At 48.5% G+C, this 14,984-nt stretch overlaps 1 protein-coding gene across 1 annotated transcript; it reads right to left on the bottom strand.

Moving 5' to 3' along the window:
- Positions 1–8,541: 8,541 nt before the first annotated feature.
- FOXA1 (forkhead box A1) lies at positions 8,542–13,875 on the bottom strand. Its single transcript, XM_045568289.1, has 2 exons — positions 13,654–13,875; positions 8,542–11,280 (listed from the first exon to the last, which is right to left on the bottom strand). The coding sequence occupies exons 1-2, from the start codon at positions 13,723–13,725 to the stop codon at positions 9,937–9,939; spliced, it is 1,416 nt and encodes a 471-aa protein (XP_045424245.1). The 5' UTR covers positions 13,726–13,875; the 3' UTR covers positions 8,542–9,936.
- Positions 13,876–14,984: the final 1,109 nt, after the last annotated feature.

Here is a 14,984-nt window from a genome sequence, read left to right as displayed (position 1 = left end):
GTCGCCATGTATACAGAGCTCCTCCATTACACAGATAAACTCAAGAAATTAGAGTCTTTCAATTCTTGATATTTCAGTCTATTCTGGATCTGGCTTGAGAATAGTCTGAGGAGAGTAATCTTGCAGATGAGTGAACTAGGAGACATGAGGGTCTTTTCCATCACTATTTTCTATGGCCCCACAATTCAGTGAATCTCAAGGCTGAAATATGCTTTGGGGTTGCACTATTAGATAACACTGAATTCTCATTTCTGTTGAAATGCTTGCATCTCTTTTCTTCCTAATTCTATTCCATGGCCAAAGATACCTGCATGAAAATCATGGCATCTTTTGTTTAGTAATTCATCCATCCTATGGGGCCCTGCTCACCTGAAGCCGCATAATCCTTTTGTGTGCTCTGACACTAGACAAATTGCTTATGGGATAAACCACAGAACTGTCCTGTAGATTCTGTGGTCTGGTCCATATATGTCAGAATTAATGATTTTTTGGTGGTTGTTTTGAACATATCACATTATTCAGGGAATAGTTCTTACACTGGGTCCAAAGTGGTTAGTCTGAAGTTCTCAAAATGTCATGAAAATTAATTCCCAAATAGCTACACCTACCTATGGGTAACTTATTCTGATCATTCATATTTTGTTAAACTCTTATTCAAATTGTTAATATGTAAAAATCTAAATCACTGCCATCTTTACCCTGTGTAAATGCCTTTCTCTTCCCAGTATTTCTAAGCATGTGATAATGAATATTCAAAGGAAGCACAGCAGTCCACCAGGTTTGGGATATGTGTCCCACAATTCAAGACAAAGATTAAACCTCCACTTTATGTTGCAAAAGAGATTTTATAAAAGGTGACTGAAGTAAGTCACTGCACTATAGGTGAATGAGTCACCAAGATTCAAATCTATTTTTTAATAAGTGAATAAAAAGTGTGCTAAGTGTCCAAAAGAGAAGTCACTGGTTTTTTTATAACCTGTAATATCTGGAGTTTAAAACTTAGCTAAAGAATAGAATTTCCCATAGACTTCTTTATTAGACACTTGGAATACCAGCAAGGTAAACGTTTACATCCTTTTTGAGGCAAATGAAAACTATAAAGACTCCACAAAGGTAAGTTTGTGTTTTAATGTAAGTTACATTAGGATGCTGCTCTATAAGACAAAAAGAAATTTTTAAAAAAGGAGGGAAGAACTGAAGTCTTTCTCTTTACTCTTACCTACCACGATGGAATGTTTTCTCTCCCCACCCACACCCCCAGTGCCTAAGCCTAAAAGTTGAAAAACTATGGTCAGAGTTCCATGTGCTAAATTTGTAAAGGTTACTCTATTTTATGCTGAAGAGAAGTAAATAACTAAATCTCTGTATCTCCTGATGAGAACAGTCCCTCACTGAAAGTCTTAGATCACTCAATTTATTGCTTTCTTGCTTTCAGGACATTCTTGTAGATGGGAAGGCCTGGTGGATGCTCCTCTAAGTCAGTATACCTATTAGTGTGAACACGTACAGGTATCTATCCAGATCTCTCTATATATACTTCCTATAGCATATGTGTGCTGGCTCCAATTCTCATAAAGTAAAGAGTGGATCGCTTAAAGGTTGGGAAAGTCATGACTAATTGGTGAGAAACAACCAATCCTCAGACACTACTGCAGAGCATTCCTATTCCTAAGTGTTCTGGTTTCTTTTTTTAAAAGTTCTTTAAATTGTTTTTATTATTGTTTATCTGACTGAAATAAACTACAGTACATACTGTCCCCAGTAATGGATGAGGGGGAAGTAGGATTGTGTAGGAAGCATGCTCAGTAGTGACTTAAACTGGTATTTAGCTACAAAGCTATATAGAGAAGTCTTCTTTGATCACGATTCTTAGGGATTCAAAATCAATCTCTCTCTCTCCCCCGTCCCCTCCCCCACACCCCGAGGTCAAAGGACGCAATGTCTTAAGTCTATTTTCACCTCCATACATTCAGGAGAGCAGAGAAGCAGGTGCTAGAGGTGGCTGAAAGGGCAGGGATGGCGGTGGAACCCGGGAGGAGCCATTTGTGACGGGTCTTGGTCCGGGGCAGCGTCCACGGGGCCAGGAGCGGAGTGGACGGGGCATCAGGCCCAGCGCCCGGACCCCAGTACCCAGGGGCCGGACATGGTGTCCCGCGGTCCCAGCTCAGGCTCTTGGGACGCCTTTCCTCTACTGCTGGCGTGGAAGCCAATGGGGAGAGCCTGAGCAGAGGGGGCCGGTTTATCCGTGCTAGGTTCAGAGTAAAGCTGGCTCCAAGCCCAGGGCACCAGGATTGGGGCGGGCCGGGATGTTGAGAGCCTAGAGTGCTCAACCGGGGCCCTCCTGCCCAGCGCGCCCCGGGCGCCAGGGACTGCAGCGCAGCTGGAGGCAGGGAGGGAGGAGAGCAAACACCCAGTCTGCGGGGGCCGCTCTCGGGGGATAGTTTCAAAGGGAGAAACGAAAAATAAGTCAAACCAGAAAGCCGACCCGCCCCTCCCCGCGCGGCCTCCCCTCCGCGGGCGGCGCTACTGGTCCTGCGGCCTCGGACCGGCCCGCGGCCCCCGCGCCCAGGGGGCGCCGCAGCCCGCCGGGCTGGCCGAGACTGCGCCTCCGTGCGGGTCCCCAGGAGCGCTCCTCGCCCGTCCGCCCCGCCTCGCCGAGCCCCTCGGGCGGAATAGAGCCTTGCTTTGCTCTTTTCGTTGGCCAAGCACAATTGTGTTATTGGAGATAATGAATTCAATCCCCATCAAAGGGCATTAGGCTCGCCCGGGCCTTGGAGTTGCTGATGCCTTTTTTTTTTCAAACCAGGAATGAAAGGCTGAGGAGAAAAAAAATTCTCTGGGGGAGCCTTTCCCCTGATCGCAGCTTTTGAAGTGAAGGGGCCCGAGCATTGTTGTTCACCTCGCGGCCCATACGGCTGAAGAAAGCCCGGGCTTTTGATGAGCTGAGAACCGCCTCGGCAATGAGCACCACGTCGGGCCGCGCGGCCTGCGGGCAGCATGTGTCTCCGGACGCCCGGGCACCGTCTGGCAGGCGTGGCCGCAGGCCAGGCGGGAGGGCGCCCGGACGGGAGACGAAGTCCGCAGCCAGCGGCTGCGACCCCGGGCCTCAGGCCTCGGCCGGGCATGGCCGTTCCTCGCGCCCACCTCGTGGCAGAGCGCAGGGTTCCATCTATGGCTGGTCGGGTTAAAACCTCTGGCTGGGAGGCCAGACTGCCCTCTGGGGTGGGGTGAGGCGCGGTGGGGGAAGCCGGGCTCTCCTTGAAGGCAGTGGGCCAGGCTGGTTGAAGTCTTTATTTTTAACCACTGGGACCCAGCATCTAAAGTGGCTGGCTCGGCTACAGCTTGATGAGTCTGTGTCTGCGGAGGTGTACACCTCAAAGAGGCGCATTCCTAGGACTCAAAGCTAGGAATTTCACCTGTGACTCGCACCGGCGCAGCGCGGCGGAGCTCAGGGCCGGGGTGGGGTGGGGGAAGGCGGAGACAGCAGCGGGCGCGCGGCCGCTCCGTCAGAGGGACAGTTTCTCGAGCTTCCGTGGCGTCTGGCCGCGCAGTTCTGAGCAAACCACAGGGCATTAGCATCAGGTAGCCTTTTCTAAAACTTGTTACAGGCATTTAAATTAACTTTCAGTGCCCCCATTGTGAACTTGCCCCACTTCGATTCGCTCCCCCATCCCCGGGCCGCCTCTGAGTTCCTTGGCCCGAGGGTCAGCAACCAGAGCTGTTGGGTTCCCTTCTCCGCCCTCCCTATCTCAAATCCCCTCCTCCCCTCCTCGAAGAATCCGGGTTATCCGCCCCATTAATATATTAGCCAGGCATAACACAAAGGAAGCGCGTGTCAGCAGAAGGCAGTGTGACTCCAGGGAGAGGCGAGGAAACCTGGACGTTGCCCTGCGTCACAGCACGGCTCATTGCAGTGTGAGCTAGTGAATCGGCCGGCCTCCACCTGGCAAAAGCGGTGAAGGATGCGGCGGGAGGTGACGCTTGGGGTTGAGAGGCTGCTGGGCTGGACATTTATAGCTGGGCTGCAGGAGTAAAGCACAAGCCTCCCAGGTGGGACTCAGAGCTACGGGAACGTTCCAAAAAATGCCCCAGTCACCTGAGTCATGCAAAGAAAATCAGCTCTCGAAGAGCATTGCACTGGGCGGGCGCCTATCTCCTCCCTCGAGCATAATGGATCCTTAAAATTAAATATATAAACGAAACAAACCACTGCAAAGCCCCTTACATTTTTTTCATTAAATTGTTTGTGTTTTAAAATAACTCCTTGCTGTAAGGGAGAGAAACAAAAAATACTGGCCCAAGACATGAATAGACAAGCAAAGGAGTAACAACTTTCATAGGCGGAAAAACTAAGGAGGTTTCCAGTTTAATTAATTGTTACCTATTTCAAGGCAATCGTTTTTTTTTTTGGGGGGGGGGAGGATTTCCAGGTTATTTTTCTTGGTTTCAGAAAAAAAAAAAAACCCAAAAAACCCTAATGTGTAATCTTGAAGAGGAGTTTAGAGAAGTAGAAAGTCAACCCAAAGCAACCTCACACTGAAAAGTCTGAATCAGGCTTCCCTTGGCGTCACTGGCCGGTTCCGAACTTAATTTCACCAGTGCCTTGACCAGCATCCCACCTGGATTTGAAGTTATCGTGATTCCAGTTAAACCGTTTCCTTCCTGGATTTTTAGGGAGAATCTCTTGCTTCTATTCTCTAAGATGACTAGAACTAAGAGAACCCCAAAATGTCATGAAGTGGCATCTAGAAGAAAGGAGGCTCCTCACTTCCTGGGGCTGCAAGGGGGAGGGGAGCTCACGCTCACTGTGTTGTTTGCTCTTACGCTGTGTAGTCACAGCTAACAGAATTGGAGAAATGAGGAAGTTTGAAAAAGAAAGGTAGCAAGTGAGGATTTCCCCCTTGTCAGGTGTTTAAAAATGTTTATAATAAGAAAATGCATACATTTTACAAGTTAAAATTGAACTGCCTGCATGGCTATTTTCCAGCCACATATTGCTTGCTAAAACGACGGCTGGAGGTTGGGGGGAAAAGTGAGGGCTGCAGTCCGAGCTGGCCAAAGTTCAATGAAGCAAGCTGGGCTGGGAGCTAAAAAGAGAAAAACCCATGGAACCATTGTGCCCTCAAACAACTATTTGGAAGAAAAATACAGATTTAAAATAATCTGTTAAGTGTTATTTGGATGCAGTGAACACCGTCATGGGTAGAAAATAAAACTTGCATAAATGGCTACATGATAAAACCTTTTATCTCCCAAAATGGATTCTGTTTTTAAACGGAAAGTTTGTAAAATCTTTCAAGTTGTTTCATTTTCTTACACTCTTCTTATCATATCTATTGATGCTAATGATTATTTGTTTGGAAAATTTTATTTTTAAATTTCAGCATAATTTGATTACCTATTTAGCTCAATGTAGCTTAAAAATAATCACCTTTCACACATAATTATCTTGAAGTAATTAGGCATTATTTTAACTCCATTTAGTTGCAAAACACATTTTACTACAATTCAAATAAACACTTAACATTTAATTTTTGAAGGCAAAATACCTTTTACAAGTGTATTAAATATCTATTAAATAATTTAAGCAATTTTATTTTTCAACGAGTTTTTCTCCTTGACATATTGAGGTATCACATTAAAATACATTATAGCTAAATGTTCTACAATATTACTGCTAAATCAACAGAAAACGAATTGATCTTGAGGAAAGGTTAATTAATTTGGGCTCAGGTCTCCTACTTTGGCCCGCATTGAAAGGAATTTGTATTGATCGTGGCAGTTTTTTCCAAAGAAATTTAATAAGCATTTTCGTGGAATTGAGACCAATTTTTAATATGCCAAAAGAACAAGGTTTAAATTTTTTTTATCACTCTAGGAATTATTTTGTTATTGCTTATTCAAATCTGTTAGACTTCTGAGAAAAATGTTTTCTGTACTATCAGTGAAATCAGTCAGGTATCCAGCCTTTAGAAGATGAAAAAAGAAGTTAAGAACTTTAACAGGATTTTGTTTGTTTTAATCCCTCCTCCCATAATAATTCTCACCAGTTTATTCTGCTATGAAGGAAGTCACGACTGGACAAAGGAAATTAAATTTTGTCTTTGATTTAAACACTGTATTAGCCATTATGTAGAAGACGGAGCGAGCTGCCTTCTACTTGCTAACACTTTTGGGTTGTTTCTGCCGAATTGGAACTGGTGAGCTTTTCTTCTTCTCTATCTTTGGTGTCTCCTCTTTTTATCATGTTAAAAATGTTTCAGACCTGTTATTCCTAGACGCAAGTTGAAAGTAACAATTGAAGGTCTCCTCCCCTGCACTATACTCACTTCCCAAACAGTTTTCTTTTTCTTTTTCTAAAAGTGTTTGCTCGCTGGAGTAGTCAGTGGATCGGAGGGCCTCCGGAGCTCTAAACTTGGGTCAGTTGGAAGGTTTTTCCCTCCTCGCTCCCTCCCTCCCTCCCCCCTTCGGAAGACCCCTCCCCCACTTCGGGCGAAATTCCTAAGTAAAGGGAGCCGGGGGCACCGCGGCTGAGCGGTCAGCACCCGCTTTCCTGGCCTCGTTTTCGGGAGCATCCGAGGTGAAGGAATATGGAAACACAGGGACAAAAGGGGGGAGAGGGCGGGGGTCGCAGGAAGGCAGCGCGCTCGGGAAGGGTCCCCGCACTCCCTCGGAACCACAGCTGTTTACCTCCTGGCCCAGGGGCGCGGCGCCCCAGCCCCGGGCGCTCGGGCGTTTGTGTGTCCGGGTTTCCGAGGAAGGGATTACGCAGCGGGAGCAGCCGCTGCCACTGCGACCGCTGGGGCCGCAGGAGCCATAACGAGGCGGCTGGCCTTCTTTGTTGACTTTTAGGTCTCAGGCTCAACAGAAGATTTATTCGCTGGGAGGGGAAAATGCTCAAACAATGAAGAACTAACTGCACTTGTCACCTCCAGATGCTTGCGGTCCGGCACCGTCCGCCTTACTGGGCAACCGGCAGCCATGGGCGTCTTAAGGCGCGGGCCGCAGATCGCGTGGCGCAGAGGTGGCGGAGTGCGCGGTTTCGGAACAGCGAGAAGCCCACGAGGCAGGAGCAGGAGCCCACGAGGCGGGAGCTGGGCGCCGAGGCAAAACCCGCTCCCCGCGACCCAGAGTTCTAGCTTCCGAGGCAGGTCTCCAAAGTAGCTCCTCGGCCCCTACCCCTGCATAACCACAAAAAGTCTCCAACAAGTAGGAGAGTAAGAGCTAAGGCCGACTGAAGCTAAGACGTTGGTATTACTGATATGTTAAAGAGAAGGGAGGGGACAGCACAAAAGTTAGAGGTCTTAGAATCAGTGGGGCCCGGTAAAATTCCGAGGCCTAAGCTCACGCCTTTATATTATATTTGGAATTCGAATTTGTCAACCACGTTTGTTTACCCTATATAAGTATGAATTACTGTTGGGATTGAAAGCTTTTGCGTCTCTTTGGGATTTTAACGTCCTTCCTAGGCCTCCAAATTAGGTTTTGAAATTACTCAAACCAGTAATTTCCCTCCGCTTCTCCTTTCATTAGCTGAAGTGAGCGGAGGAGAGGGGGTTGAGATTTCTGAATTTTTCTCAAGTGCTACATGGCACCCTTCTCTCATCTGGGGAGGCAATTACGCGATAATTAAGCGACTCACACAGCTCTTTTTATCTTGTCTGCTGTGTGGAGTAGGGCGATCAAAGTAAAGGCTGCCCAAGTTCAAGCCCTGGTGAGGATGGAGTTCATACACAAGGGATCAGGCAGTCCAGCCTCTGCTTGGGCTGGTGTTGTTATTGTTGATGTCAATCCGAACAAGACTTACAAAGAAATAGGTGGACTGGAAAGTGAGGCTACTATCAAAGGAGATTAATGATTTTGTGATCCCAAGAACTATGGGGTGTGAAGTTGCATTTGAAAGCTTCTTAGAAGGCAAATAATCAGTTTTAAGCTCCTAGGAACAATATTTTTAGAAACAATATTTTTAAAAATATCTTCACAAAATACAAAATAGCAGCTACCCTGAAATGTCCTGGTGGTACAAGTTTCCCTTGCAGGAGCAAATTAACTCCCCTCCTCCCACCCCCTCCAAAGCTACTATGATGGCTAAGTTTTGTTTCTCTTTTAATGAGAAGAGGGCTCGGGCATCTCTGTTGTAGACAACTTTATCAGCCACAGCTGGTATTTTATTCTCACTCAAATACTTCCCAGGTAAAGGAAAAATGATACGTTGGAGAAGGGGGAAAGGTAAATTAACAACATTTGATTTTGTAGTGAATGGAAAGACTCAAAGGAAACGTGGAAGACTTAAGCCTATGTTTAAAAAATGAAGTAAACATTACTGGAAATATAGAATCTTGAAAATCTCAATTCTTGAAATATTAAATGAATTTATCCATTTTCATTCACTTTTTTTCACTGCTTTTACTAGCTACATGTTGATTAAAATCATAGACAAAACAATTGTTTTAGATTATTTTCCTTTTTGTCATTTACATTCATTTCCAAAATTTGAAAATATCCATTTTGGATTTAAGTGAGGGAAAATAACAGAAATCCTTTTTTGTTAACATTTGATTTATTTAAAGTCCTTAACTGCAAATGATCAAGAACATTTCCAACGCTTAAAATCTGGTATTATTTTTGTTATTTAAATCAAAATATTTTAATTACAATCACATGATAAAATTAACATTTTAATTTGTAATTTTAACCATCATTTAAAGCAATTTCAGCTGCAAAGAAAAAGAATAAACCATGCAATAAATTAACATTGAAAAAGCAAAGAGGAATAATAATGAAACCCGTCTGGCTATACTAATACCATATCCAACTGTGGAAAGTGCATTAACACTGGATGAAACAAGCACACGATGGCAATAATTAAAATGGCCACAATCAATAGGATTTTGGAATCTTGGACCAAATTTTGAAATACAGCTCCCTGTAACTTATCTCTCCTCCAACATTGTAATATTCCCTTTTTTCCTGGAAAAAAATATTCTTTAAATGGCATACACAGATAGAAGCTAATTTTATACATGTTATGTGACCTCAGAATGACATGACCATGGCACTCTGCAAAGCAAGGAGCAGAGTTCTTGAGGAGGGCATTCCCGAGGAATTGATTCCCAGGTCCATATGTGGATAAAAAGGACAAGAGGGTTGGGGTCCTTGTAAATTCTTGGTCAGGCAACTCTTGAAAATGTAGCATGTATATCACCTATTACCTCTATATGCTATGTAAATATATGGAGGATGTCTACATATCTGAGCATGTGCATAATTGTACATATATGTATTTCATTTAAAGACATCTGCTATCTGAATGTATCAGAAATGTAAACTGAAAAACAAATGGCTCTGATGTTTATATTCTATTTACGTCTTGCTGCATAACAGCAGTATTGTCTCTCAATACTTTTAAGAGCCCAATGTCTACTTGTTTCTTCACCATTTCAATTCTTATGGTTAAGAGTATTGCCACAGACCTGTAAACTTGTGGGGGTGCATCAGGTAAAGAGGCAAAAAACCACAAACAAATATTTTACAAACTTGACCGTCTCCTTTTTTTTTTTTTTTCCTTTTTTTGTTAAATAAAACCTGCACAGACTAGAATGTTGTCTGGAGAGGAAAAAGGGAAGAAGGGAAGGGGGGCAAGGAAGGAGGAGGATTTTATATATACACTCGTGGTTCATTAAACTTCACAGGAAAAAATGTTGGTTTGGGGTTGGTTGTCTTTGTAATAATACACAACAAGTTTTGAATACAATAATAAAGTAACAGTCCTTTGCACTGGGGGAAAGATTGTGCACGAAAAACGAAATAAAAATAGGTGTTAGGATTTTATTATGCTGTTATTGGTCTGGTCTGATATATGTGGTTTTGTTTGCTGTTGATTTTTCTCTCCTGCTACCAGCATGGCCATGCCAGACAAACCCCCAGTCCCAGGAGCTAGGAAGTGTTTAGGACGGGTCTGGAATACACACCTTGGTAGTAGGCCGGCTCCAGGGCTGAGGGCTCGATGGGGCTCCTGGTGGCCACCGAGGCGCTGCCGAGAGGCAAGCTGGCAGGCAACGTGGCGCCGTAGGGCGAGTACTGCAGTGCCTGCTCGTATGCCTTGAAGTCCAGCTTGTGCTGCTGCTCCGAGGAGGACATGAGGTTGTTGATAGAGAAAGGGTGGTTGAAGGAGTAGTGGGGATCCCCTTTCAGGTGCAGCTGGGACTCGTGGGGTGCCAGGCCATGTGCCGGGTGAGAGGGGGGCACCGATGCCAGCGCCCCGGGCCCGGAACTTATGGGGGGCGCAGACGAGGCTGGCGTCTTCAACTCCGAGGCGCCCCCTGTCGCCGTAGCCCCACCGTGGTCCAGAGTCTGGGGGCTGGCGGCGGGCCCGGGGGCCGGCGCGCCCTCTAGCTGGCCCGCCTTACCGTGCACGCCCCGGTGAAGAGGCGAGTCAGCGCTGGGGTTGGCGGCGCCTGGGGGGTCCTTGCGACTCTCAGGGCCGCCCTTGGCCCCGCCGCCCCCACTCCCACCCCCTCCGCCGCCGCCAGCCCCGGGCTGCTTCTCGCATTTGAAGCGCTTCTGGCGGCGCAAGTAGCAGCCGTTCTCGAACATGTTGCCGGAGTCCGGGTGCAGCGTCCAGTAGGAGCCCTTGCCTGGCTTGTCCGGGGAGCGCGCCACCTTGACGAAGCAGTCATTGAAGGAGAGCGAGTGGCGGATGGAGTTTTGCCAGCGCTGCTGGTTCTGCCGGTAATAGGGGAAAAGGTCCATGATCCACTGGTAGATCTCGCTCAGCGTGAGCATCTTGCTGGGCGCCTGCTGGATGGCCATGGTGATGAGCGAGATGTACGAGTACGGCGGCTTGGCGTGCGGGTAGCTGCGCTTGAACGTCTTGGCGTCGCTACCGCCGCCCGCGCGGCTGCGGCCCAGGTTGGACGGCGCGTACGCCATTGGGCTCATGCACGGGTTCATGGCGGCCGCGTAGGGGCCCAGGCCGTTCATGGAGGCCGCCGGCTGCGCGCCCATGGCGCCCATGCCGCCTGGGCTCAGTGCCGTCCCCATGGCTGTCACGCCCGCCGCAGTCATGCTGTTCATGGCGCCCGCCGAGCCCCCTGGCATGCCAGCCACTGCGCCAGGACTCAGGCCGGCCCCCAGGCCGGGGTTGGCGTAGGACATGTTGAAGGAAGCCGGGGTCATGTTGCCGCTCGTGGTCATGGTGTTCATGGTCATGTAGGTGTTCATGGAGTTCATGGAGCCCAGGCCCGAGTTCATGTTGCTGACTGGGACGGAGGAGTAGGCCTGGAGCAGAGACAGCGAGTGGAGAGGCCCCGAAGGGCGGGGTTAGTGGTGGGCGCAGCAGGGCGGCCGGCCGGGGGCGAACCCGGGGACAAGTGGAGAGCATTTCTGCAAAGCACGGGACACCCCCACCCTGGGCAAACTGTTTGGCGCCTTCCCCAGACCAAGCAAAGATGTCTTGCCGGCAGGGGGAAAATCCTAGCTCGGCAGGCATGAAAGATAAGCGCTCACAGAAAACATGTCCCTGGGAAGATGTGTAATCGCCTTACACGCCAGGCACAGGGGCTGACTTCCAGGTCCCCTTCATCGCCTCCTCCATCCACGCCAGGCGGTATCCCAAGTCTCCACCCCAACCAGCCTGGGCAAAGCGCCCTTTGGGGGCAAATCGTCTTCAAAACTTCGAAAATAGAATTCATCTCTGACCCTCTGCTTATTCACATCACCACTAAGGGTGCAGTGGGTCCCCAGCGCAGGCCTGCTGAGCAGATCACAGGCACCAGCTCCGAGTCCACTTCCACAGAGGCTCCCAGGCCCAGCTGACCACACGACGGTCTCAGTTGTGCTAGGTGGCTGTTAATGAAACTCTCCCTGATAGAACAAATCATCTATGGCCATAGGACCTCCGGAATCATTCATTTCCCAGCAACTGGCTTTATTGTCTTACACGTTTTTGACAAGTGATGAGTTTTTGTTGTTTATTTTATTTAAAAGTAGTGTTTTTCACCTACTTGTAGAAACTGTAATATTAAAGGGAAGCAAACTCATAAGTTAAATAAGTTTTGGAAAAACAAAACTAAAAATAGATCTATCGCAGAAGAGGAGTGCCTAGTATCAATGTGTTACATACATTTATTTAACTTTAGCATGACTTTACATGTACACCTCTGCAAGTCACTCAAAAACGTGCATTCATTCTGTTACTAATTTACAGTACCTTAACGTTTGAAAATTTTGTTAACAATTCGTTGAAATAATCATCTATTTTTTTTCCACGTACTGATGTGTTGCTGCTGATCATTTCAAAGCCTGGCCTTTGAAACTACATGACTAGTTTAGGATAATTTCAAATTCCAAAATCAAACTATTACTTATTTTCTCTTAATGCTATTCTACTTACTCTCAGCTTTAACATGTAAGAAAGCTCTTTCCTTAGGGCTATTAATTGACTGATGGGTCCAGATGACTGCGTCCTAAGTAAACCTCTGGGAGAACGCTGAGTTCCTTTTAAAATTACCAAGTGGAAACCTTTATCAACAGCAATTTGGGAATGCATTAGGTACAGTATTTTAAAAATACAGAGTTCAGATATGTTAAAATTACTTTTCTGATAATTTAATAAAAAATAATGATGTCCTTAATTTATTTCGATCAGCAAATATAACTCCGTTTGAAAACATAAGAGATGAACAAATCGATTTAAATAGGAACACCCTGTGAGCCATCATATGCAAATAAACTCAGAGGTAAATTTGTGAATATATAAATATATAAATCTAAATAAATTAGTTACCATAAAAATATTTCCTGATTCTATAATTTTTCTTTGTATGTCTTAAAGTATTTTTTACTTTGGGGTTTATTTTATTTTCCTCTTCCCAATATTATCCGAAGCAGTTTCAATAAGCGTTCTCAATAATAGTAATTAAATTTGGGGGGGGTAATTGCCAACTGTTTCCAGAAAAATACTTTTAATAGGGGGTAGTCCTGCCTGTACCTGGTTTTCCTTGTAATCCTTTTGTGCACATTGTAAAACAAACCCTATGAACCAAGGGGACAATGGAGAGAGAAACAGGTTCTCGGCCCCAAGTTCTGAGAGAAGATTCTGGTCGCACCAGCGCCACCCAGCGGTTCTAGAGACGAATGAGCATACTTTTCCCCAAACAGAGCTTTTCAAGAACAAGTTTTATAAAATTTAGAAATCGTTTCACTATTAAGACACTCAACTTAGCGGCAGAGCGCTTTCATCAGAAGACGTCTGCGCATTAAACGGCGGGACGAAAAGGCCACCCTGCAGGAGTGCTCTGGCTTTCTCAGAGTTGCTCCCAAACTCATGCCGGCGCCCGCCACCCCGCCGAACCCCGGGCCGGGCTCTGGCTCCCGCTCTCGGCAGGGAAGAGGCAAGTGCTTCCCAGAGCGGGTGTTTTCAAAGCCCGGAGTTTTCTAAAAGTCTCTCCCCTGCTGTGAGAGTCGGGGAAGAGAAGGGCAGTGGGTCCGGCTCCGAGGCCCGGCCAAGGCCAGGGCCACACCGGCAGGCGGGCAGCCGTGGCACCGGGGAGGCGCCCCCAGCCCGCCCCGCCCGTCCTGCTCAGCGCCCACCTCTCCCTGGGCTCCCCTGGCGCGGACTCCCGAGAGCCCCGCCGGCTGCGCGCCTCTCACCTCCTGCGTGTCCGCGTAGTAGCTGTTCCAGTCGCTGCTCTCATGCCCTTCCATCTTCACAGTCCCTAACATCCTGGAGCCACCCTGCCCGATGCAACCATCCAGCCCTGTGCGAAGCGACGGGCGGCCGCGCGGCGCGGGGCGGGGGGGAGGGGAGCCGAGTGGCTGCAGTCACCCGAGCGCCCGCGCGGGCCCAACGCCACCCCAGCCAAGAGGAAGCCCGGCGCTGCGGGGCGCGGCGTGCGCGGCGTTGGTGGCGGCGCGGCGGGCGGGGGCAGCGCCGGGGGCAGGCGGCTGCCGCGGAGCCCGGCGCCGGGGAGCGCCTCCGCGGGAAGTGAGCGGGCGGCCTCTGCGAGGCGAGTGCAGTTGAGCTGATGTGGATCTTACGTCGCTCGAGTGCCCACCTCCTCGTCCTCTCCCCATTTGTCCGCCGCACAAAGACGCTCGCACCTACAAAGCCCGAGGTGCACCTGCGAGGCGGCCGCCCGCCAGTCCAGCCGCCGCGCCTCCCGCCCCACCGCGCCGCCGCTGCGCGCGCCCCCCGCGCTCCCTCCCCCAAACCCCCTCCCCCTAAACCCGGCCCTCACTTTGTTTGCAAAGCAGTGTAATTGGTTTAAGCCCAGAAGCTAGGGAAAGAGGGAAATGGGGTGGAGGGGTGTAACCCCCTTTGGAAAAAGAAAAAAGAAAAATAGGCGGGGCCGGGCGGGCAGGCCAGGGCTCTGCATGGGAACCGTGAGGGGGAAGAAGGCCAGGGGCGGTGGCATCGGAGCCGGAGCTTAGAGACCGTGCGGACTAAATGACCCCGGGGTATCTCCCCAGAGGCACTCACCACCCTCTGCAGCCGGGCTGCGGCCCAGTCCCGCGCACCTCTCGCTCTTCTGCCTGCTCTCTGCCCCTCCCTCCCGATTCCCGACCCAAAGTTCAACTCTGGGAGACTGGAGAATACAGACTTTTTTTTTCTTTTCTTTCCTGCTTGGGCTTCAGACTAGAAAAGAGAAAAGGCCCCACTTTTGCTTCGTCACTAGAAACCCGGTCATCTGAGTCAGCCTAGCCGAGTGACGTTAGGCCAACCCGGGCTCCTGGCTAGCAGAGCGGAGGCGCTGCCACGAAACTCGTACCTGCGGCTAAGAGCAGGTGAGTCACAGCACCGTTTTATATCTTTATGACATAAGTTTTTTTTTTTTTCCGCCTCGGTCCGCTCCACTCCCCTTGTCATCTGTAGCGATCATAAAAAGGAAGAAACTCAGAGCAGATGTCTGTGTGATAGGGCAGGACCCAAGTCGGGCGTCCTCCCTCTGCCGGGCTCCTCCTCCCGCCCCCCTTCAGCAGCC

This window comes from Lemur catta, chromosome 1 (genome assembly GCF_020740605.2).
Source record: "Lemur catta isolate mLemCat1 chromosome 1, mLemCat1.pri, whole genome shotgun sequence".
NCBI classification, from domain to species: domain Eukaryota; kingdom Metazoa; phylum Chordata; class Mammalia; order Primates; family Lemuridae; genus Lemur; species Lemur catta.
The sequence above is the reverse complement of the archived record's forward strand: the minus strand, read 5'-3'. Positions and strand labels throughout refer to the sequence as shown.